Genomic DNA, 25647 nt, shown 5'->3' with positions numbered 1-25647 from the left:
TCCCCCCCCCCCCCCCCCCTTCACTTATGGTGTTTAATGTACTAAAAGCTATTGGAACATGAAGTGATGAAACACAGCGATATTAACAAATAAATTGTTTCTCTCCCTAACTTCAGTGTCAGTTGGACATATAGAAGACTAGCAGTTAAAAGACCTTTCCACTTCTGTCCAGAGTACAAGTGGCTCTCTGGACATGGCATGAGCTCAGTGGCCTATTGATGGTTTTGGATTTGGCCTTGCACAGGTAACTGGCTTGTGTTGATGATGTCTGTATTCATTAAGCCAGAAGGCTTCAACAGGAGCTCATTTTGCTATGCTTCTTGGAACCAGGTCGGTGTAAATGGTGATGGAAGTTAGTGGCAGAAGCAGTGTGGAATGTCAGGCTGCCAGTTATTTACTAGCGGGGATCGGGAAGCACAATGCAGAGGGAAACCACCTATAGATTTAGTTAAGGAACCATGAGTTTGGGCCAGGTTTTTCATGGGCTTCCTGGCTGTCCAGTCATTGTTGGGTATGCTCTTAGCCATTGTCACACTGCTGTTGTTCTTGTCATGTAGGAAAGGAGGATCCAGAAATGAGAGATGGAAATGACCCTTGGCGACCCTTCTGAACTGTAGAAATATTTGATTTCTTTCTTTCCTTCTGCGCTTTTTTCTGAAAGAATTCAAGACAGGTACCTCATTAATAAGTAGGAAGGGGAGAAACTGAACCCAAGTGAAATCTTATTGGCAGTCTGGTCAAAGTGAGAAACTGGGTTTGAAAAAAAACAGCAACTTTTCTCTAAAGTCCCCAAGGGAAGCTGCTGTTGTGGGGAGGTGATTATGATGGTGTCTGTGATTCATTTGGCAGAAGGGAGTACTAGAGCTCTGGAGGACCCAAGAAGTTCAGTCCATACTTTTCAGAAATAGTACAAAAGACCATTAAAAAGACTGCAGCATTTGTGGAAGCGCAGCCTGGTTCCCCGAGCCCACCTTTCTACTACATTTCATCTGTAGCTATGCTTTCTCTCCCCTCCATAAGATCTGTGTTCTCCTGTATATGGTATGTATTCCTTTTCAATGTCCATTGCATCCTGTTTGCAACATTTGATCGCTAGGCTGAAGCTCTCACTGCAACAGTCTTAGTGGATCTGCTGTGAACACAATCATTCAACATCAGAACAGCAGTGATAGGCAAGCTTATTTGATTAATAGGAATTATTGTTCATTAACAGTTATCATTCCAAAGCATGTTATTACAACACCCGCAGGTGCAGACTGTTTAACAGTTACAGTTTCTGTCCAGTTACTTAAAATTTCAGACCAGAGAATCCTAGTTGGGGGAGGGGGGATCTATTATCTCATGCAGCCCATTTCTCATTCAGTGCAGGATTTTTCCTGCCAGTATATTTACTAGGACTTTGTCCAGTTTAGTTTCAAATGTCTCAAGTGATGAGGCTTCCACTACTTCCCTTGGGAGATTTTTCCAGATCTCAGTGTCAGGCAGATTTTACTAATGTTCAACCTAAATGTGACTTTCCCTTGTTGTAGTGATGGGAAGGCACAGCATTGTTTGATAGAAGATACAGTACAGAGGTAAATAGTAAAGCTTTATATGCCAGTTAGCATAAAACATTTGTGTCTGAGAAGTAAGCAAATGTCTCCTAAAAACAACCTTTTTCCTAGCAGATAATAGTTTTAGATTAGCTTGATATGTAGCCAGTCTTTAATGTGAGGTTCATTTACTTTAACAGTTAAGAACCTTGAAATAAAAGTCCCTCAGGATGAGTTGTTTGTGGAGAGAAATGCTCTTCAGGAGACATTTCCTCTTTTGCCGTAGCATAGTTACAAATGGTGGCAGGTATCTGGGCTGTGTATATAGTGTCATGCTGGTTAAATTGAATTCGTTTGTGCTCCCTACCTTTGTCCATTTGGTCTGGAAGGAGACAAACATCTGTGTCTGCAGAGATTTGAATTTGAATCTGATGGGGAAAAAAAATGAGAGACTCTCTTTTATGTTTGTGCCAAACCGTTACTTCAGATTGTGTCTGTCAGGAAAATTATTGTCAAGAGAGATTTTGGGGGTGGGAATGGGTTCCTGGAATTCTATCATGATCGTAGTTCATTCCACATCATCCAACTCTGAGGCCCTCCCCAGTTCCACTGCAAAGGCATATTCTGGGCTCGTGTTGGCAGGGTTGTGGATGTGGTCAGCTCATTTTGGCACATGACTCAAATACCAGCAAAGTATTGATCTGTACCCATTGTAAAAGTGACTGAAAAGAATGAGGGTCTGGCCTGAGAGATTATGTACATTTGCTCTATAGCTGTGGAGCATGCCATGCTTTTTGGGAAGGAAGCTTCCCAGTCAAAGAGAGATTGCACCCAACTTGCTCCTCAGTTTCTTGAAGCTCACTTGTGATGAGTACTCTTCTCCTTGCTGAGCCTGAGGAGAGATTAAACTTTTGAAACTAGAAGGGCTGTATGTCCAGCCAGGGTTTTCTACATGAATGTTACTGGAAGCTGTGCTTAGAGATCAATGACCAATTGAAATGGGCCTTCCTATATGTACTGCTGTGAAAGCTGTCTTGCTAAGGGGCTGCGGGAACATTTTCATTCTAGCAATTGGAAGGCCAATTTAAGAGTGAAACTATTTTGGGATTGAGGAGGTGTATTAAGAGTTTGTAAAATCAATTCCTGTCTTGCTTTGATACTAGTTTAATATCAACCTGATAGAAAAGGCTGTACTTGGAAAAGCCATTGATTCTAATAATGCTTCCAAATCTGATGCTCAAGAGTTAGGGGCTGATTTCTAACCCAACCCCCCCCAACTATGACTGTGCTCACCTGGCCTAACTTGTATGAGTGCTGCCACAAGAGTGAGTTTGAGTCAGATTTTTGCAGCTTCAAATTAATTATTGCATTAATTTGACTTGATTTGCATGGGGCAAAAGCGCATATCTCACTAGACAAACAGGACACTAGAATTACAGCCTTGTTTTAGTCCCTACTAAGCAATCTGCCATCCTAAGCTGCTGTTACTGCAGAATGAGACCACTTTTTACTAAGATGGTGGCCACCAGCAGTGGGCTCAGGCATTCTTAGTGTTCGTGAAGACTGAGTACTAGTGGCCCAATCCCTTGACCTTTAAATAATACCTGCTTGCTTTGACTTCATTAGGATTGCGCATGAGTGGTTTTAGAGGTGACCTTTGTGAGCAGGAGTTACAGCACTGGGCCCCACTGCTTCTAAATAATTTTTTGGCAGTCTTCTGACCAGAAAAATGGTCTTCGGAACAAAATTAATGTTCTTTTCAGGTCACATGGAGAGTTTTGTTTTGTTTTATTTTTTTCCCTGTGAATTTCTCTGACTTGCAACAAATATGATTTTGTAGTAAATAAAATCAGCATTACTGTTTCTCTTTATCATTTCTCTACTGGACTATTCTTTCTTTCCCTCTAGCTTATTCTTCTTTTCTGTGCTAGCCTCAAAAAAACCCCAAAAGTCTCTCTTATAATCACATTTTGTGTGTTACAACCAGAATTAATGTACTCGCTTTAATATGCTTGGTTTGTGGAAATCAGTTACTGTCTGGCATAACAAACAATTTGTTACAAGCCATGCCATTTATAAGTGAAGGGCCCTGCTTTAGTATAACACTAGGGAAACCATGATATATAATTGAAAAGATTTGGTTCACCTATGAGTAACACTATATATATATATATATATATATATATATATATATATATATTAGAGATATATATCTCTCTAAAAAAAAATCAAAGCAAAATAAATTTCCAGCATTCAGATGTACCATGCTGTAGAAACAAAGCTTATTTTAAGAGACCATCATAATTAAAGCATCATTGGCAGTGATCTTCAGTATGTCAGAAGACTAACTTCATGTGAAATGATGGCAGCCTTGATATCTCCTTGGGAGGTCACTGTAATTCAGCCCTGTTTTCAGATTTGCTCAGAGTTCTGTATGCAAAACCCACTGTTTTAATTAGTGTGTCTTCATTTTTGTGAATTTGTCTTTGTGTCATGTAGTTAATGGAAATTACTCTTCTTTAAAAGCTTGGCAAAGCAAGTGATGGTTTTTAATATTAGATAATGACACTTTCCTCCACCTCCCCACCCCCTCACCCCTTTGTGGGTTTAAAAATAGCTAGTAGATGTTTTGCTTTTTAACTCTGATGTGATAAGAAAGCCTTGTCTGATAGAAAAACCTCACCAAGAGTACCTGATGGGGAAACAAACGTCCAGCTGATTTATGGGATTGCTAATAGAATACATCCCCTTACACCTCTAGGTCACCTCTTTGTCTCTGGCACAGGTTAGTAGTGACTGAGTCATTACCATCTGACTTGTTTTGTGGGTGCTGTGTCATGTGTTGGAAATCTCAGTCTTGTTCCTGGAGAATAGGCAATTGTTTCACAGTGCCTATGGGCACAGTGGATGCTATCATTGGCAGCCTCTGTAAGAGAGGCTGAGGACAGAGACAGCAAGAAAATAGACCTTGGAAGACAGTCCTGGTCAGAGCTGAAACACATAGGTAAAAGATGGTGTGAATGTAGCTTGCGCTGCTGGTGTACAGTTATACTTGTTCTGTGGATAATTGGAGGACTTTTAGGCTTTGTGTTAGAAATCCAGTACCTGTTGAGAACATCTACTAGTCACTTAAAATTGATACATATGTAAATAGCCAGATAATTGCAAGTCGCAGAGAATCCCTCTGCTTGACTATCCCTGAACTGTTTTGTATATCATAATACATTGTATGACCTTTTATAGTGTTTGAGGGCAACATTATGGAAATAAGCAGCTTTTTATTCCATTCTAAGGTCAGGCTAACCAAATTATACATCATCTAATGCAATCCCTTCAAGCTTTCAGTTTTGAAAAATTCATGTCAATACTTTGCAACAGAGATAGCATAGCTCACAGTCATGTTTAACAATGTATTGCACTGATCAAGGCTCTTGCTATCCTGTTCTTGGGACCAGAGTCAAACTGAACATTGCTTTTTCTTTTTATATTGATGATAAAGAGCTGAGATCCCACCCAAAATTATGTTTATGTTCCACCTTGCAGAAGGTTTGAAGGCCCTGTGTGCCTGCTCAAGAGATTTGCTGGAAGTAGGATTGAATCCGAATGATACCTGGGTTAGGTGGCAGTTATGGTTTTCTATGGAAGCAGGATACGATGGGGTCAGGTTTATGTTTTGTTTTGTTGGTGGTTTTGAAATGTCTTGGTTCCCAGAGTAAGTTTGAATCAGTAAAAAAGGATACTGTAGGGTCACTTCTGCACTGTCTTACCCACTTTGTAATCCGCACAAAGAGGCTGTGAAGTTGTGCCACTCTGATCTTATACCCAGTTCACATTCATTTACCCTGGGCATAAATGACCCTGAAAGGGGTTCAGCTGTGGAGGATCACATTGGAGGTGTGGAGATTTGGCATGCTTCAGTCCTGCAGTTGGATCCCAGTGAAGATGAAGACTAAAGACAGGATCTTCATCAACTCCAGGGAGTTTTCAAAGGGCACAAGAGCATCCTCTGGGGCGGTTCCAAGGACAGGATATAGGCCTACATGTGTAAACAGCTGCTGCTAACATCAAAATCTTATTTAAAAACAAAAATCTTCTCTCTCATATGAATGTCTTGGAAAACAGGAACTGAGAATTGTAAATTTATTTCTTTTACCTCTTGAGGCCTTTATTTATGTGATATATTTCAGTTTGGATACCTGAGAGTACAACTAGTTGTTAATTACATATTTCCCATTCAGTTTGATTTTTTGGTCTTGTGCCTGTGGTCAGATTTATTGTGCTTGAGCTGAGAAAAGATAGTGCAGGTAACTATTAAAAAAATAACAAATAAGGGCTTTCATTTAAATTAAGAAGAAAAAACTCCTCTGAAGCTTTTCTTTGCTAAACAGCATCAGGATGATGGTCTTAAGTGAATAATTATGGTCTTAAGTAAAATAATTTCCAATTTGGCTCTTAGTAGTACCTGCTTGTTTTCACTTCTGTGATTTGTAAACATAGTATTTTTTTGCATAAAGGCCATCCTAGATGCAAAAGAATTACAAGACTGGGTTGTGATGACAGATTCTAGATCTGCTTTGCATAACTTTGCAAACACCTCCTTTGGATTTTAGAAGAACTCTGGCTGTTGTTTAGAAGAACTCTGGCTACTCCTTGGTATAGCCCCTCATACCAATTTAAATAAGGTTTCTCCGACTTCCAGAGTGCCCACCCCAATTCTAGTTAAACATGTAAAGCAAGAGATAAAGCCATTTTATTCTCTAGGGTTTAGGAGTTCCCTTTGACCTCAATTGTGATATAAATTGATGCAGTGCAATCAATCCTTGTTCAAATATGTCAGCATCATACTGGGATGTGTGTGCTTAGGCTGGATTGCAGTGCCCCAGCTATACACATAAGTACAGTGTATCCTGTTTTATTGTTAGATGACTTTTGCATGTTCCTCCCAAAGAGTGCACTGCCCTTTTCCTTTTTGTATAGCCAGTCTCTTGCCAGATGTGCTGTCCACCAGCCTGCCTGTTCTCTCCTTGAGTGCAAATGCTTCTTCTGTAATCATTGGTAGCTATGCTTGCTCTCTTCTTCCGAGCCAGGTTGCATATGGGTTTGTGCATGGCTTTGTTTTAATAAATGATTAGATATTGTTCCCAATAGAGGCTATAGTTGAGTACCAATAATTTTCTGTTAATTAAAATACAGGATGGTCTTATTTGTAGCATAAATAGTTGTTGTAATTACTCTTATAAGTGCATAGATTATAATTTAAATTGCAGTGTGCTCTGAATTCACAATGAGTTGGGGGCTCTAGTGAGGTGTCTTCCTTTGTACATTTGATGTTGGTAATAGATGCAAGGCTTGATCCTGCATTTCCTGGTTATTCCAAACTCTTACTGAATTCAGTGGGAGGTTTGGGTACAGTAGAAAATCAGGCCCATAATTGCCAGTGTTGCTTTATGGGCTTGATTCTACATTTAGTTTCCAAGCAAAGATGCACACAGATGTCTTTGGGGAGGTTTGCTAGAGAAAAGACCACAGTATCCTTCCTGTAGCAACTAACAGAGCCCCAACTTAAGACAGTTATGCCTTATGTCAGCTGGACAAATAAGTATTGCTTTAGTCTTCAAGTGATCCCCTGTTTAACAAAGAATTACAGTTAGTTCTTATTTCCTTGTTAAGTTGTTTAAGGCTGCTGGTATAGTCGGTGCTAATGCTGCAGTAGAAAAGTGTACATCCAATTTATTGTGCCACATGTTCTCAGTGGCATCTCGGATGTCCTCCCATGACAAAGCTCAGTATACTGAAAGTTTAAAAAAAAACCCCTTATTAAATCAAATAAATATTATATGGAAATTGAAGTCAATTTCTGTATCTTTGAGCTGCACAGAAAGGGTCTCTGCCTCTGCATTTTATTGGCCACAAGAGATCTGGACATGAATCCTTTATCATTCTCGTGGGGATCTTGAGCTTGTAGGATTATAAGATCTTTTGTAATGGCAGGTGTATGCCACAGGGCAGGTTTTAAAATTCCTATGTTGGTGGATTACATTAACCCATACTAAGTCAGGTATGTAAAATTCCATTAAGCTAAAACCCTCTGGCATTTTCTCACTGATACTAGCAACGGTAATGCAGTAGGTTTGCTCATCTATTAGTAGGATGATGGGTTTAAAATAATAACATTTATCTTTGGCTATGGACCTACCATGGTGCATACCGAGTACAATTTTGTGAAAGGCTTTGCAGATGTTGCTTCAGTCAATCTGGGTCACAGAAAGATTGTTTAGAATCACAAAGGTTAGAAGTTGATCAAATAATTCTGCCTTTTTATTGCTGAATAATGTACTTGGAAAATATCATTCACCATTATTAGGCTAAATGAGTTGGGAAGATGTATGACTCAATATTTTATTTTTCAGTAGTGGCTTATTTGCCTGTTTTTATAATGCAGCTAAATTCTCTGTTGTTGATCTTATTGGTTATTGACTTGCATAACTAAAATGTATTGGCGTACACTTGTAGGAGCTTAATATGTTGAATTACAAACAACATTAAAGTTAAGTTTTACACAAGTATTTGACAATTGAAGCCAACGAATGCTGCATTTTTAAAGTTGTTTATGGGTCATGTGTATGTCTAGACAATGTGGAATGTGTCCAGTTCTGATATATTGGGTAGCTTCATGAAAAATGATCAGATAGGTATTTTAACAAGTGGTCTGTTCTTCTAAACAAGCTAAATGATTGCAAAATTCTTCTTTAAGACATGGGTTCTTATAATAGACATTTATATAAGCTCAGTTACCTGTTGTAGCTAGAGCTATACATTGATGCTATATATGGCATCCCTACTTGTATTGAATAGTACTTTACTTCATTCTTAAGATCCAGCTAGACTGCTTGGAGTAAGGTAGTGCTGTTTGCAATGAAGGAGAAGTCATGCCTCGAGTCACCAAGTTCTGTTTTTAGCAGATCAGTAGTACAGGTCAGAATTCAGCTGTTGCATATATTTGAGATGGATGTTCCCACTGAGCATCCCTGAAACTTGGGAAGATTCTGACCCTGACCTGGACAGGGAACCAAGTCTGTCTCTAGAATTTCCTGGTTGCTCCTGGGCAAATTTGGATTCAGATATGAATGTCTTAACTTGGGTCCAACTTCAGTGACATTTAATAATGTATTCAAGAACAGTCTTTCCATTTGTAGTATTCTATTATTGCAGACTTCTATTATTTTGGAAAATACTCCATTGCAAGTTTGAACACATTTCTTCCCCCTTGCTGATATTGTCCATTTTGTTTGGCAAATGCTATGTTCTGGCTAAGGTCTTGATCCTTTACCTCTGTGTGAGCTGACAGCAGTAGTGATGTCACTGAAGCAGTTGAAAGCTGTTCCACATGCTCCTCTCCTCCATGACCCCCCTGTGGAGGATTATCTACAGCTTCTGGCTGCAGAGATCATGAGATTTAAGTATTGCTGCAGAACCAGCAGAGGGAGTACAGAAGCACAAAACATCATTGTGTCAGTTCTCTGGCAACAGTAGCTAGGGACTTTTGTTTGGTGTTTTCTCAGTGACAAGATGACTCTTTTTTTTTTTTTTAATGGAAATATGTCTAGTAGTAGGCTCTTCCTTTTTGATTCCCACACTTGGTTGTCATTAGCATAGGTGGGCGTATACAGATGCACATTAAGGGGAGAATGATTATACCCTGTAGAATTTGGGGAAAATTCTTCATTAGACTCGTAACAAATTGTTGCAAGCTGCTGATTTCACATGGGAAAACTCTGGACAACATTATTTTCCCTCTTCTGCAGTTCACTGTGTTTTTTGTAATTTCTGTTCATCAAGCTGAAAAAAGCATTTTGATTTTTAAGTGTAGCCCTGGACAGAACAGTGTTTTGGAAAAGAATAGATGCCAGGGTTCTTCCTGTCTCAATGGCAATTGTATTCACTTTGTTACAGAAGATGATTTTTTTTTTTTTTTTAAATGCAAGCATTGCAAACAAAGTCTGGGATCCAAAAATCAAGGTTTGTTTTGTTTGCTGCTTCTATTATTCCCAGGAACAGTGATTCTCCAACTGTGATTTAGGTTTGTTTATAATACATGAAGAAGAATAGACTACATTCCACTTGCCTGTTAGCTGCAGCAGTAGCTGGAGGAAATGCTCGTGTCAGTCCTTAATCAGCAGATGGGAGACTTGTATATATGGAGAACAGTTTCTGTTGAGTAGGAAGGTGTTGTTTTTCAACTACAATGACACTAAGTGCTTATCTGCCCTTGTTGCCTCCAGTCTGAAGTCATAACCTGTCACGTGTGACATTGCAGTTGCTTGCTGTGTTATGATAATGATGGAACAGTGTTGTTCATTATGTTGTGTGGCAGTTTGAGCTGTGTGTTGGTGCCCTTTTAAAGTCAGTCAATAAAAATAATTGTGACTTCAGGTGGGGGAATTGGAGGAAAAAGTGTAGTAGCAGATGAATGTTTAAAAATGAAGATGTTTACTTGCAGATGTTTTCAGTAATTGGTAACAAAGCATAGCACATATACGGTATTAATTGGAAGTGGATCCAATTACATTGGTGTCTCCAGAGATTTCTCTGAAGCTGATAAACTGTCCTTTAAATCTAAATGCTGCTCCCATTTCTCTCCTCCTTTCCCATGTCCCAAGACCTTTCCTGGGGTCTTCTGAAGGGGGCCTGGATGGTAGTTTTGCCTGCTTCTTTCCTTCCTTCTTTTCTAGAATCATGGGTGGAAAAACAATCTGGAAGAATTGTGTGTTGGCTTTCACATACAAAATTCAGAAAAGCAAAAACTGTACCTGACAATCCTAGGTTTAATGTTGTGAGGCAAATGAAAGCAAAACCACATTACGATCTCAGGAAGACACTAACGGATACAACCGTTTCTTGTCATGCCTGTAACAACCTCAGAAATACTAATACTTGGGTGAACAAAGCATATATTCCCCCCCCTCCCCCCCCAATATATCTTTGTAAGGTAGCCTGCAATGGAAGCAGTAACACTCTGGCACAATTGAACAGCTCCTCTTATCCCCATCTCCTCTGTGTATCATTGTGGTTTGTTTCACAGGCCTTTTTTACTTTGTGTTTGGATGTTGCAAATTAATGAGGTTATGAAGTGTATGTTCAGTCATTGTCAATTCTGAACTTTCCTCTCACTAGTTCAGCCCTTTGTGAATCTCTGTGGGCCAAATCTAACATCCCTTAATCTTCCCAGGAACTCGGACACAATAGTGGTAAGCATAGTAGAAATGCCTCAATTAAAGTGTCAGTCCTAACTCGTATAACTTTCTCTTAGCAGGCAACAGACTCTTCCAGCTCCTCTTTGATTAAAAAAAACAAACAAACAAACGAAAAACCTTCCAGTGGCCAGTTTGCTTAATAATCATGGATGCATATTCCATGTACCCTCATCAAGTACAGCATTGAGTTTCCTACCATCTGAGCATATTAGGTTCCTAATCACATCAGACCCTATTAGGCTGTCTTGCATTCATAGCTGATTAAGTTCCCTTACACCTCGCTGCTTGTTGGGATTTTCCTATCTACATTGTAAAATGTTATGTTTCCTGACACAATGGAGACTTGCTGTTTTGTTCTGTCCTGCAGAGCAGGGTTTCTCTCACTTTTCAGCACATTGTAATTCAGTGTTTGTCTTGTAGACACTTCTCTGGCCCATTCAGATTGGTGCAGACTACATCCCCTCCTGGTCACATTCACATAACACCTCCATAGCAACTGCATTAACTGTTTAGATAGAAAAGTTTTATATTCGGAAAATATTTAATATAATTTAGCAGCTGGATATGACAGAAGGAGCCAGAACCATGTACTTAGCTAGTTTTCCATGGGCCAAAACCCTCTGCAGCTGTGGATCATAGAATAAAGACTGCAATGTAGATTACCTGCCCAATAATTAACTGAATTTTCACACTTACTTGCAATCTTGTTAACCTGTACTTTGCATAATATACATTGCACCACAATGTATTGTGTTGGCTACAAAGGCATGTTTAACATGAATGTTAATAAGAATTACACATGCATCTTCAAGAGAATACATCTTTTACGTTATCTTTTCAGACCCCAAATCCAGAAGAGTACTGAGCGCCTATGCCTCCTATTAGCTGAACTCATAAGAAAGCGGGAGGGTTTCATTTCATACTGCTTTTGGACTCTTGGGGTAGGATAAAATGATGGTTAAAATGCCTGACACCTACCTGCACTAGCAAATTTACAGTGGTGCAGCTGCAGCATTGTTGGTTGTGGCTGGAATAAACATCCCAACATTTTCAGCATAGATGAACCTGGCTGTGGAGAAAATCTAAATCAAGTGTAAAATATTGTGGGATTGTCTTCCCAATTCTGCTTTTAACCAACCAAAACAATGGGCCTGAATTTCAGAGGAGTTGATCACTTGCAGTTCCCATTGCTGTTATTTAGGGATCAGTATCTCTGAAATTTGTATCTGATTGCTCCAAGAGGTTTGAATTGCTCTTTTCATCTCAATAGGACTTTGACCCTTAAGGCTAATGGTGGCCAAATAATCCTAAAGCAAATTGGATGGTAAATAATTTATGTTACTATTTTCATTTCTGCTTCACAGGTAGGGAAATGGATTTAGGTAAGTCAAGTGATTTTGTCCAGTGTTGTAGAAGACTTCTGGACTTCTACTGCTAAACTCAGCAGAAATAGATTATAGTTTTTTAGCCAACGAATCCACTATTTGTTAATAGTCTCTAATTTTCATTTGATGTGAACACTACTCTTACTTTTTAAAAAGTAAGTGACAAAAAGGTCTCTTTTAGGAAATGACATAAAATCTCCCAGCACATTTCTAACTCTTTTGTATGAGTTTGTCTTTTAATAATTGATAGTCGTATTCTGCTACAATTAAAGCAAATTATCTCCAGTATCTCAGTTCCAAACAGTTGAACTAAGGTTGTTCAGAATTACAAGCAATTGACATGGTTGAAATTTACTCAGTTTTCCTAGTTATGCTTATGATATAAGCAATGTAGGACTGCCCTTAGGTGGTCAAGAATGATGTAAAACAGCTTAATACAGTTGTGTGGGCATTTGCAGACACAGAAAAATGGAGGAGGAGTTGTAAAACCTCTTTTTAAGGAAGCGTTGGACTTGACACTGGTTGTCAAGTCAAATAATAGATTATGAGTAGAAGTCATTCCTTTAAAATGACATGATTAGGTCACAGTTGGCCCAAAATTCAAGCATTGTGAAACAAGATGTGATTGGGTTTCATAAGACTAATTGTAGGCTGACATTGGATTGGATCTGGATCTTCAGTGCTAATATCATGAGGCTTTACCATTTGGACTCTGGGAATCATTCTGCTACCTGGCAACTATAGTAGACTTGCATGCGACATGAACCAGTTAGTAGAAGTGGCTGCAGAAAAACGGGCTATGCCAGGGCTATGCAACAGGTGGCCCCAGGGCTTCATGTAGCTTGTAAGGGCTTGATGTGTGGTCTCCTTCTCCCTCAGCTCTTATTTTCTGTTCCTGCCTCAGGAGGTGGGGCAGCACAGCCCATGCTACCAGAGGAGCCATGGCACGGTACAGTGAAGGAGCTGAGGTAGGGACTGCTCACGTGCACAGTGTAGTATGTGTGTGGAGCTTCCTACATATGCAGTACAGTTTGGGGGAATGTGCAGCCTATGGCTTGCACTCATGTGACCCCTGGGGCATGCAACCCCTGGCTGCTTGGAAGTTAGACATCTCTAGTCTATCCTAAGATCAATGGGAGGTTTTCTCTGAACACATTTGCATTTCAGCCTTGTGCCTGTAGCTGTTACGCTGGGGCATGTGAACCTGAAAGTTCAGTTGGGCCCAATCTCTCCATCTGTAGGAGCTGCTGTAGAACAGAGAGGGTTTCCACAGGCAGAGGACTCTTAAGTGAGCCCTTAGCTAGAAACTGATTCCAAGCAAAGGAAAGACTGACAAGCTGTTTTCTTCCTTGCAAACTGAGAGACAGAAAGAGAATCCAAAGCATAAATATAGAAATAAAATGATCTTTATTTTTTTTAGCTGTGAACAGTAAAATAGATTTTTCTCTCTCTCTCTCTCAAAGAAAATATTTCTTTTTTTAAACCTTATAGAAAACCCTTTCCTGATCTTATGGATTTGAATGGGAGCCAGCTTTGTGGCTCTAAGGTAAGGTCCACGGTATGTACCTCTGCTGGTGCAGTAGTATTTAGGGGTGTTATGAGGTGTTTCTTGTGACTGGCACAGCTCAGCTGGCAAAAGCCAGTAGTGTAAACCTTAACATTGGCATACAGCTTTTGTCAGTATGTCTTGTTTGGTTTGGGGGCCTGAAATAAGCTTCACCAGCAATATAAACTGGGCTCTGTTAGGAGCATTTTGCTAGTAAACAGTGCGGGTATAGTTGTTCTGTTGAAGAACTACAATAAAGTTGGCCTAAGTTACAGTTTATAATCAAAGCTTTTCCCCTATTTTTTTCCTCTTTCTTTTAACCATCTTCACAGATGCTGAGCCTTCTTCATCCTTCTTGCACACCTAATGATTCCCTATAATGCTGTGGAGGAATCTCTTCTAAGTCATGCTGTGTAATTAAGTGATTCAGAGCTGTGGTCAGTTGTCATGCACCCAAGTTTTAATTGGCTCACTTTGTTCCTCAGTTAATATTAATGATTTTTTCTTTCAACCCTGCTGCTGCTTCTCAAACAAAGGTACTAAAAAGAATCTATGGGCAGGCTAGAATCTAACTGTCTCCTGCCACGTTAAAAATGTAATTGTATACATTCTGTACATTTTGTGAGACTTACATAATTGCCATGCAAAATGCATCATTCATAAATTGTTTAGCATGACCTTTGTACAGTAGCACTAATTATTATTATCACAGAAGCCCAGTAAACTAGACTAGTAATTATCAGGGACTGATTTGAATGGACAGCTCAGCTATTCTTGGCAAGTTAGTCAAAGCAGTTGTCATGACAGCCACACAAACGTGTCTTATGAATTAGGTTAATTAGGGTAATTAATAACTGTTGTTTTGCCCTTTTTAACAAGATATTGCCTAGGTGTTATCAAAAGGAGTAATCATACCTAACAGATACTTTTTTTGCCAACACAGTAGCCTTCAAATCTAAAACCTAAAGTAGTAAATACTTCTGAGGCTATTTCATAAATAAAAGTAGAGTTCTATTTCCTTGTGAAAAAACATTGAGAAACAGGGTGTGTTTTAATCTTACTAGTGAGCTTCTACTACTGTATGGTGTTACCTACTTTGAAACTTGTCATCTTAATCATTATTATGTACAATTGTTTATGTGGTTCATATGATGCTTAGGAGCCCTAGCACCAAAGGACCTTCTGTGGACCACAACTCCTTGTGCTAGGTGCTGTACATACATCATAATTTCACTGATATCTACCAGAATTTTGCAATTGAGGTTAGTGGGTGTAGGATAAGGCTTTACAAGTATTAGAAGATTAAATTATTTGTATTACAGTAGCTCATGGTAATCAGAATCTTACTGTGGTATGCACTGTGAAGATTGTTATCTGTTCTCAGTGGTGGCAGATGACAGAACAAGGAGTAACGGTCTAGAGGTGCACCGATACATCGGTCCGATAGTGGATCAGTACTGATATAAAGGAAATTGTCTATATCGGATATTGGCCCAACGGGGCCGATAATTTGGCTGATAAATGCCTGTGCTGCACGTAGCCAAAGCACAGCATGGAACAGAGCTGGCAGTGTGGAGAGCTGCCTCCAGCTGGTAAGTCGGAAGGGGAGGGGTGCCGGAGGCAGAAATTTGGGGTGGCTGCAGCCTTCTCCCAGTGCTACCAGAGCCTGCTCCGAGCCCAGCCTCCAGCAAGAAAACCCCTGTACAGCACTGGCTCTGGCTCCACCCTGCAGCTGCAGCCTGCCCAGCATCACACAGATCCAGGGGCACATGCCCTGCCCCTCCCCTCCCCTCCCCCCAGAGAAGTTGTAGAATCTCCATCTTTGGAGGCTTTTAGACCTTGAACAGGGGTTTGGACTAGATCTCCTGAGGTCCCTTCCCACCTTAATTTTCTATGATTCTGGGACACTTAACAGCAAAGCAGAGCCAAACCCATCTACTGTGCTTCCATATCATTATCATTCTTTGCCTGAATGAGCATCTTGAGCCCACACTTGAAGTCTTTCTTTTGGCAAAGCACCTGCTGCTTTGGAGTTTTGCCTATGTAAAATACCCTGGGGATTTATTAATCTTCACTTCTCCATTATTGCTATTGTTATCACTAATTTAATATTGTGTACACCATGGAAGCATGTAGGAGCCCCAGGCGTGAAGTAGTATCCCAGTGTTCTAAGCACTATAGGTGGCCCCAATCTTGAAGAATTTGTATGAAAGTAGTTTGACCTTGAAATATCTCATAGTGCCTCTTTGCTTCCTACGGACACGCTACCAATAGGTTTTGAGTCGAGCACTACTAGCATCATGTGCTTGGCATTTCGCAAGACCCAAGATGGATCCAGATCATCTCTGCTTCAAAGAACAAAGTAATCTGATGCAGGTTTTGAGGATTGATTATTAGAAATGGACCATGATAAAAAGCACAACTCAGGAATATTACGGTTTTTTTTTGTTTTTGTTTTTGTTTTTTTTTGGTAGAAAAATGAGCTGAATGCATGACTGGAAACTATGACTGGCTTTTCAGCTGAAAAAACCTCGTCTATTTTTATTACCTTGGGGTTTCGAAGACCTCTTCACACCAAAGCTCGTTTGATAACACACATCTTTTAAAAAGAAAAGAATGGGGGGAAAAAACCGTTTGCAGAAAGGCAAGAGTTTTAATGAAGAAATATTTTACACCATTCTCCTACAACCTTGGGGCTAATAGCCTGGAACTGGTACTTTGGTTCCTTAAAAAGCCCAACAAGACAAGCCAATTATGGAGTCTGAAACACTTTTATTTTTAGTTCCTTGTAATAGCAATTCATCCTCTGCTATGGTACATTAACTGAAAGGAACAAGTAGTAGTGAAGTTTTGGCACCTTTGTAATAACTAACTGGCTGTATTTACCAGATTGTTAATAATGCAGAGGGAACTCTTATTTTTTTTGTCTCCTTTTCTGAACATGGGTGGAGTTGAAAGAGAATGCCATTCAGTTCATGTGTTAAACTAGTTTCCAGTTTAGTGGGGCTTTATCATCTCACTGATTTATGTCCTTACAATTTATCCTTTGAGTTAACAACAGTTGGGGTGCTTCTGATGAACTTTTCTTTTTTTCCCTGCTGTAGCATTATCTGGCACATGGAAGGATCAATTGATCACAAATGTAGCTAATATCAAGCACAGCTGTGGGATCTTTTCACATAGCATGCACCAAATGTATGAGAGAGAGATTGTTTAAAAAAGAATACAAAGCATATGCAGGTCAATCTGCTGGCTTCCCCCAGTAGCGCTTGGGTTTAAAGCGGTAGTTTGTTGTCTGCCTTCTCTAAACAGGAGGGGACAGATCTGGGTGGGGTGATCTCTGAGGGTTGTTAACAATGCACCATTCACTAGTTTCATTATAATTTCATTTTTTTTTTTTTTAAAACCCTTCCTCTGAAGCATTGTCCAGAGGCAGGATAATACATTCAGTAGAGCAATGATCTAACCTGATACTGAAATTCCTCTGTTCCTCTGACATTGAATAAAATGAATTTGGAAAAAATAAATGTGTTAAAAATGCATCCAGCATCATGTGTCCTTGTACATGCAGGACTAAAACAATCCCTGATCTAATTCTCCAGGATTAAGTGATGAGTTTGGCCCACAGTTTCTTGATGTCCTTTGGTAGTTGTACTCTATACAGGACACATCCTTCAAAGCATGCTGCTCAGAAGCCTTAGCAGAGAATTGGGTATCTCTCTGTAGTAAGGAAAAAGAAAATGTAATGGAATGTTGACAGCACACCTCAAAGCATCTCTGCCTTCCTACAGTAAAATAGAAACTTCACCCCCATTGTAACAGTTATCTCTGTTACTCTGTTGAGATCATCAGCATGAACTATTTGTCCACATTTTAAAGTCCATTAGCTCCCTGTACCATACATCAGAGTTGCAGCAATGCCATACAGTCAGCAGACAGCTAGAACAGAAGCAGAACTCAGGGAGAGTTAAAGAGTGAATGAGCAGCAATAAGGCATGGTGGAGGGGACAGCAAGACAATTACTTACAATTCCCACCTTTTAATAAGAAGAATTAAAGGCAAAGTGCTCCTTTTAATGCTGGGCCTTGGGCCAGACCAGTAGATGTCTGGGTACTATTGATGGCCGAAGTAAGTCCAATGGATCTTTGGGCCACCCCGGTCGGGTGGCCAATGGTGGTACCGGTGTCTGGCTGGTGACCAGACAGGTGACTTGCTGGAACTTTAAAAAATTCATCAGGGGCTGCCACTCAATCAAAAATTGGGCGGCTGGGCTCCCGAAAGTTACCTAAATATTACGTGGGACAACTCAAAAGAAAACAGGGTGTGCGTGCGGGGTCAAAGGTTCAAAACAAGTGCTCCCCCGGGGGTCAGTGAGCAGAGCACCCCGAACAGCGCCCACCAGCTGACAAACTGCTTGAGCTTGCCAGTAGATGTCTGGGTGTTTCATCAAAAGTGAAGCTCTGAACTTCTTGGAGAAAAATGCTTTGAAGAGCTGCATCTTTGGGTTGTCATTGGGGAGCTATATGAAGCTAATGGGCTCAAGTCTGCAGTGAAGGCAGAAATTGATTGGTTTCAGTGTTCCATTTTCCATCTTTCCTTTCTTTAGGGTTAAGCAGCAATCAGAGGTGTGACTGGGTTGTGTAGAGTAGACTAACTCTAATTAGTTTAATCTGGGTACTGACTGAAGTGCAGTTGTGGCAGTTTGGAAGTAGGGATGTTAAAGGTTTAAGTGATAAGTATGTTTATACTGGTAATGCATTACCGGTTAATGTTTAGTGTGGGGTAAAGTCTGGCAGGGAAGGGAAGCAGGGTGGCGCCTCAGGAACAGGAAGGCAGGAGGGGTGAGGGGGAAGGGGGCAGGATTAGTACCCATAGCCTATGAGATTATGGAAGAAAACAGGTGGCAGTTTAGTGACATCAATTAAGTAATTAGCTGCTTGTTCATGCCCTCCCAACCCTGCAGTGGCTGGGAAAGCCCCTCCTGCTGCAGTTGCTTCACATGGGCTGTGTTGCCCCCTGCTCCCCATCCTCCTCTCCAGGCTCCAGGGAGCAGCTCCCAGCAGTAGCCATGTCTGAGCTGCTGTGTGATCAATTAACCATTTAATCAATAACTAGAGAAGTTAAATGGATAGTTTTTAAAACTATATTTACATGCCTACTCAGAACTTTGCATGGGCTAACTGCCCCAGTCTTTACTCAAGGTCCCAGGCAGTGGTTTATGCTGCATGCAAGACCTGCAAGGGTTCACACTGCTTTCCAGTTCCTTCCTGCCCCCCCCCGCTTTACCTCCAGTCACTCACCTGTCACGCCTTTGATGTTCCTTGTTGATGGGGGAGGGGTTCTTGAAGAACAATAGGTACTCACCTCACCGGGTAGGTGGCTCTGTGGATCAGCTACACTTGGAGGCCTTTGCACCTTCTTGTGATACTTCCTACTTACAGGAATACACCCAAAGGCTTCTAAGGCACTTTTCAGGGTCTTGGTTGTCACAGCCTCAGTCCTTTTTTTTTTTTTCCTCTTTTCTCTTCTCTGACTGCATACTTTGCCTGGGCCTATGGTTCAAGACCTTAGTCACTAGGGTTTAGCCTTGCTCTGATGGCATCTCCCCTTTTCTGGGAGGGTTGAAACCCTTGGTGCTTGCTGCAAGGGGAACGCACTAAAGCACACCTGTCTGTGACCCCCTATAGCCACAATCCAGTCCTCCGGTATTTAAAACACATAATAAACACCAGCACAATGGCTGTGAAACAAAATCCTTCCAACCCAGGGTTAATGTTTCCCTGTAAGCTATGAGTTCTAAATCAGCTCTCTGGGACTGCTTGGGTATTTGTCTCCTGTAGCAGCCTTATGCAGGTGTGCTTTTCCCTTCAGGACCAGACTGCCTTTTTCAGCTCAAGGATGGGGCCTATATTCCTAAACCCAGCCACCTGATTGATCCTTTTTGGCCCCCCTCTTTCCCCAGGGCCAAGGTCCCCAATTGCCTCAGGTGCCTGATCCCTGGTCCTTTACCTATGCAAGTTCTCCTGGTAATGGGCAGGGATTCTCTGTTACACTGAGCAGAGTGAGTGCTTTACTCAGTTACCCAGCTAGCTGGGTATGTCTACATGAGCTGCAGTGCACCTTGCTGGCAATGTAGATTGATTCTTACTTTTGGACTTAAAGGTTTCCTTAGTTTCCCTTTTCTAATGTGCATTTTATCCTCTGAAGTACATTGCTCTGAAAGTTGAGGCCCTTACTCCTATCAAAGGGAGGAAAGAGAATCTGTCACATGGTAGAAAATGCTGCCTGTCCACTTGTCATCCCCTCTTACACAGTCTGCAGGTAGACCACAGCCAGCATCTCTGTGCTGCTTTACACTCAGCAGTGTAACTAGGGGTGGGTGACCAGGGCACCAACCCCGGGTGACCAGGGCACCAACCCCAGGTGCCCATTTAGAGGAGGCACAAGAATGACAGCAACTAGCCCAGCTGGCTGTCACTCAGGATGCAAACCTGGTTGTTACACTTCTGTTTACGTTGACCAGCATGATTGGGCTTCATTCCAGCTTGCAATAACATTCCTATCTTTCAGCCTGGATCTTCCACAGTTTAACAGTATTTCCATTCACCTTTTCATTTTAGCATTGCTGTGTCAACCTCCACACATTGGCATAACAGGGAGAAAGTTACAACACCTTTCAGTCTTCATGTACTGTCTTTTTTTATGACTGCAAGGGATTTGTGTTTTGGAGGGCTGCATGAACAATTTTATTCATGCAGCAAAAATGGAGGAAGCTGTTTTTTGATAAATAATTTTATTGTGAGCAAAATACCCTTGAGACTTAGAGTGGTAGCTGGCAGACGATAGTTTGATTGCAATTCTTTCCTAGCAATTATAGATAAACAGTTTAAATGATAACAAGACAAATATACAGGGCACTGTTTCACAGGGTTTTATTATCTTTCATTGTTGTGGAATTTTGATGGAAGACAGTTTGAGCCCACTGGAGCCAGTGCCAATGTGTACATATGCACAACTCTCTCAATTGCATGTGCAGAAGATGGGTTATGAATCCTGCTGACTATTTGTGGGAATAAATATGCAGGTGGTCCATGTTTGTGTCAGTATTCAGACTTTCAGTGTCTAGTTTTGCCTTTACAGTGGGGCAAGATTATTATTATTTTTTTTTACAGTGAAAAATGTAGAAGGGATGCATGGGGTACAAATAAAGTGTTTTGATAAAGGATATTTACTCCTTACCCTGGCCAGTATTAATAAGCATACTGGGCTTGGAGGGACTGAATCCATTCCAAAACTTTTGCCTCTTCTATGTAGATACTGTCCTATAGCCTGGGAACTGTTTTTCCAGGCCTGTTCCAGAATGTTCTTCTTTTCATAATTACTCCCTGTGCCAGGGGTGGGCAAAATACAGCCTGCAGGCTGGATCTGGCCTGTAAGGCCATTCTATCGAGCCCACAGGGCCCCTAAAAAGTTTAGAAAATTAATACTTACCTGCTTTTGGTTCCTGTCAAAAATGACAGGAACCAAGGGCAGTAGGATGCAGGGGAAGCCTGGTGGGCTCCTACAACAGCTGGGGCTTCTGGCCTGGGACCAGGGTGGCTGCCCCGTGCCAGAACTGCAGGTAAGGGGGAAGGTGGGGAAGGGCAGGGGAGGACCCCAGGCAGGGAAGGAGCCCAGGGAAAATTGGCCTGGGGAAAAGTTGAGCACGGGGGGAGGGAAAAGCGGCTCCTCACCTGCCCCAGGGCTGGTGTCCCACATTGCAGCCGCTCACAGCCTGCATGGGGCTGCCTGTTCCTGATCTGGACAGACCCGTGGGCTGCGAGTGGCTGCAGCAGGGAGTGCTGGCCACAGGGTAGGGGAGGGGCTGCTTTTCCCCATGCTTAGCTTTTCCCCAGGCTCCTTCCTGGCATGGAGGAGAACGGCTCTGCCAGCACCCCATGGCTGGCGCCCTGCACTGCAGCCACTCGCAGCCCACACGGGGCTGTCTGGAGCAGGAACAGGTAGCCCCACATGGGCTGCAAGCAGCTGCAGTTTGGGGTGCTGGCCACAGGACAGGGGAGGGGCCTCTTTCTTCTGCACCAGGAAGGAGCCCAGAGAAAAGCTGAGCGCGGGGAAAAGTGGCCCTTCACCTGCCCTGTGCCCAGTGCCCCGTGCTGCAGCCACTTGCAGCCCATGCGGGGCTGTCTGGAGCAGGCACAGGTAGCCCTACGTGGGCTGCGAGCGGTTGCAGTGCCGGGCACGGGGTGGGCAAGGGGCCGCTTTCCCCTGCCCCGCGCCCAGCACCACCTGGTAACCCAGCCCCGCTGCCAGCCTGGGCCCCTTGTGAAGATTTTGTTTGTCCGTGTTTTCTCATTGACAAATATTCAGGACTAATGCTCCTTCTGTGTATTGAGAAAATACTCTTAATTATCCAAAGTTTAAAAAGGCAGCTAGACATCATGATCTCCATTGTACAGTTGAGGCACAGAGGTTGAGTGACTTCCAATGGTGAAAGCAAGTGAGCTGCATGACTAATTATATAGAACCTGTGCCTCTTCAGTGTTGGTATTTGCTCACTTTTCCTGCTGCTTAACAAAGCCTATTTCCCTCCCCCCATCCTCTCCCTTTGCCCCTGAACTGACTTCCTGTCACAGAAGGAAGCGATGCTCTATATGCAGACAGCTTGAGGTGAGGTGCCCTTATATAATTTTCCCTTTGATTTAATAGAAAGGCAGTATCATGTCTTCACAACCTTATTTCCAACACAATTGCAATACTTTTGGCATTTTTTGCCATGAGAAATCAGAGATTCCCTCTTCCCCTCCCAAAAATATATCATGTCTGACCCAGAGCTCCAGGGAATGAATGACAATGAGTTTTATTTAACTCCTGAGAGAGGACCGTTTAGAGAAAAGAGAATCTATTACATTAGTTTTCATTCATAATGGAAGGAGACAGGGAAAGGGCAGTTCTTAAAGGTTTTTAAAATGTCTCTGAGTCATGCCCCATTACTCTAAACTGTCTGATTAAATCCAGATTGTTTCAGGGCCAACAACCCTGTAGTACTTAGAAGGGTGTAAAAGGGCATGCTGGAGGCTACACTGCTATACATAGTGCACTTCAGAAATTCCTAGGCATTTGTGATGGAAAAGGCCTGTTATTAGATTGTACTGGCTGTTGGCCCCAGAGGCCAAATCAAGACTTTTCCTTGAAATGTATTTTCACATGGGTTAAATTTGCTCCATGTGTCATCTTTTCCACAACACAAGCCCTACAGGAGGGTATGTGCAGGAGGAGTGACCATACAACAGGGCCTGCACACATCACTGTGCACAGAGAGGCAGATTCTACCTCAGCTCTGAATGGGCCAGGAGCACTGGATATTGGTGGAGAAGGAACTACTAGATTTTAAATGTAGGTTGTTCCAGTGTCTGTAGACCCATGCACATGGTGGAAAAGGGCAGTGACTGCTACTACAGCCTAAAGCCTGGGATAGTGGCTATGCTTCAGACCCAGGAGAGCTGCCCCAAGGTTGGACAATGTGGGTTTCTTTTTCCACCTTCCCTGCATGAAGCTTAGTTACTCCAGCCTTGTGGGAGCCTCCTGAACTTTATCCATTTTCATGAGTTCTGTTAAAATGATCCAGAGTATCATGGGATGCTTGCAAGCATTTCAGGACAGGGATCAGGGGATCCATCCAGGGTTATCTTGGTTAGAATCTGAACTGTCCACTAGATACTGTAGGCAGACAAACCATAGCACTAGTCCCTAGGCAGCAGATGGGAGCTGGAAGAGAGAAGGGAAGTCAAAGGATTTGATAGACAGCAGCAGTGGCATCACTAGCAAGTTCAGAGAGAGGTTTCTGTGGCTTTAATGTAAGTGTAGTGTTTAAGCAGGGTGTGTATTGGGAAGAAGAGAACAGAGAGACACAGGAGTGGGAGAGAGAGAGTGCGGGGAGATGGAGTCACAAAGATGGGACAGAAAAAATGCAGGGAACTGACATCTTTCAAATGCAGTCTGAGAGATTTATGGCACAGGCTTTGAGGCTTCTCTGCCCCAGCTGCTGGGAGGCAAGTGTCTTTGCTCATTCTTCCTGAACCTGTTCCTGGAAGGAAATTGCCTGGGTTGTGCTCACCAGCTGGGTACTTTTGCTTTTCAGAAAGGCTTTGATTGCCCCCTCTCTGCCCTGTGTCCTCCTGTTCCACCAGCTCTCACTCCAATCCTTCCCACTGTGCAGGGGAGAGCAGTAACTTCCATCTCATTAGTGATGTGTTGAAATACACTCCCTTTTGGGTGACACATGAATCTGATGTCCTGACAGTTGCCATCGTTAAAGGTCCCCTATCCCTCTGGATGGGCATTGATTGGCCTCACTTCCCTGAACTCCCTTAAACCAACAGGAGCTGCTTAACTCGCTCTGATCAAGGTATGTAACCTCAGCTTCATGTAATTTAGCACATGCCATGCCTTTTATATGAGCATTAAATATTGGGGTCCTGTCTGTTCTGAAGGGGTGTTAAGGGATTTAAGGTACAATCTGTAGACTAAATAATTTAACTTTAGATATAGTTTCTTCTTACCCACTGCTTTGTGCTAGTGGTTGATCCCACACCCCTTAGGTGACGCTGCTTCTCAGCTGTAACGTACAAACAGGACGAAGCTTGAGGTCATTGCCAAGGAGAACCAGACCCTACAGGTGCAGTGCGATTTTACCATGAATGGCCAGGGATTTGGTAGCCTCTGTCCCAATATGCAGGGTGTTAGAGCATAGGGCTGATGGTGCATGGAAGTATAGATAATATGGTAATTCTCCCCAGGAAGAGTAATACATTGGCTGTATTACAGTATCTCTTCTGTTGTTAAGTGGCTTATGGGGAGACACGGGGAAAGGAATACTTCAGTCCTCACAAGATATCTTCAGCACACAGCCCTGCTGTTCTCGTTGCATGTTGGAGTCAAACCTGCTGTTTGTAAAACTTGCTAGGAAGAAAGATGTTGCAGGTATAAGCTACTGTACATATAAAGCCTTGTCCCCCTCCCCCCCCCAGTGGCTTTTTGGCTTTGGCTGTGGTGAATAGGATAGCCCTGCTGCCCTTGTTATAGTTTCAGCGTGTGTCCTCAGGCTTCCTCTCTTAACAAAATGCCCTCTTTAGGTTCGGTGTTCTTTGCTTCCCTTTCTGTTTTGTAGTGTTGGTGCAGAATGTCTGCCCCATTTTCAGCCTGAGTGTCTGCATTGAAAATGCTTGCTGAAGTGATCCTTGTGTACAACAGCTTGTAAAGAGCTTTTGGATTATAGGTACCTTATGAATGTAAGGTAGTTTTCTTATTACTACATTTGTGCACTTCATAATGATGCTGCAGATTTCTGATATGCCAACAATTCAAACTGGTGATATTATTAGCCACTTTCAGGCATGTAATTATGGCTTCATTGTGCAATGCTGCTCTTAGGACTGAATCTAGGTTTCTAATCCAATCCCTCTTAAAAACAAGTCACAATAGCTGCTTTTCTTCTGTTCTCATCCATTTTCAGATACAAAATGAGGAAGCTCCTATATTTATTTGGGGAAGGAACAGGAATTCAGGATAGATTAGTTAGCATGCCAGTGCCTTAATATATTGTTTTGATACATTTTTCCTTCTAGAGAACTGAGTAATGCTAAGAGAGATACTCCATCAGTGGTTTTGCTGCATTGATTTTTATTTTATCAAGAGAAAATGGAGGCTGGAGTCAGTTCCTTCAGTGTTTAATAATTTCCAACAGAACCAAATGCCCTTTATTTAAGCTGCAGTAATAATTAGAGGGTTGCCAATGTTAAGCAACCATGGAGTCTGGCTCTGAGGAATGTTCATTGTGCTTCATTAAATTTGGAATTAGTACTTAAAAGGTCAGAAATAAATATTCTGTTTATATTTCTGGGACAGTAAATCTAAGTGGATGCTGTGTTTGC

General features: G+C 41.9%; 1 protein-coding gene across 4 annotated transcripts in view; it reads left to right on the top strand.

Moving 5' to 3' along the window:
* PCDH19 (protocadherin 19) overlaps nucleotides 1–25647 on the top strand; it is a 110661-nt gene that overhangs the window by 8582 nt on the left and 76432 nt on the right. Inside the window, exons 3-5 of one of the 4 annotated variants that reach the window (XM_014521254.2) lie at nucleotides 13051–13139; nucleotides 13663–13729; nucleotides 14050–15506. The exons of 2 other annotated variants lie outside the window; for them this stretch is intronic. In XM_014521254.2, the coding sequence (XP_014376740.1) occupies nucleotides 13051–13139; nucleotides 13663–13729; nucleotides 14050–14097 (204 nt within the window). In that variant the 3' untranslated portion in view covers nucleotides 14098–15506. Of the gene's footprint in view, nucleotides 1–13050; nucleotides 13140–13662; nucleotides 13730–14049; nucleotides 15507–25647 lie in introns of those variants that run through there. One more of the 4 variants, XM_014521255.2, reaches the window with a different exon arrangement.

This window comes from Alligator sinensis, unplaced genomic scaffold (assembly GCF_000455745.1).
Source record: "Alligator sinensis unplaced genomic scaffold, ASM45574v1 scaffold387_1, whole genome shotgun sequence".
Classification (NCBI taxonomy): Eukaryota; Metazoa; Chordata; order Crocodylia; family Alligatoridae; genus Alligator; species Alligator sinensis.
This window is presented reverse-complemented; position numbering and strand designations above follow the sequence as displayed.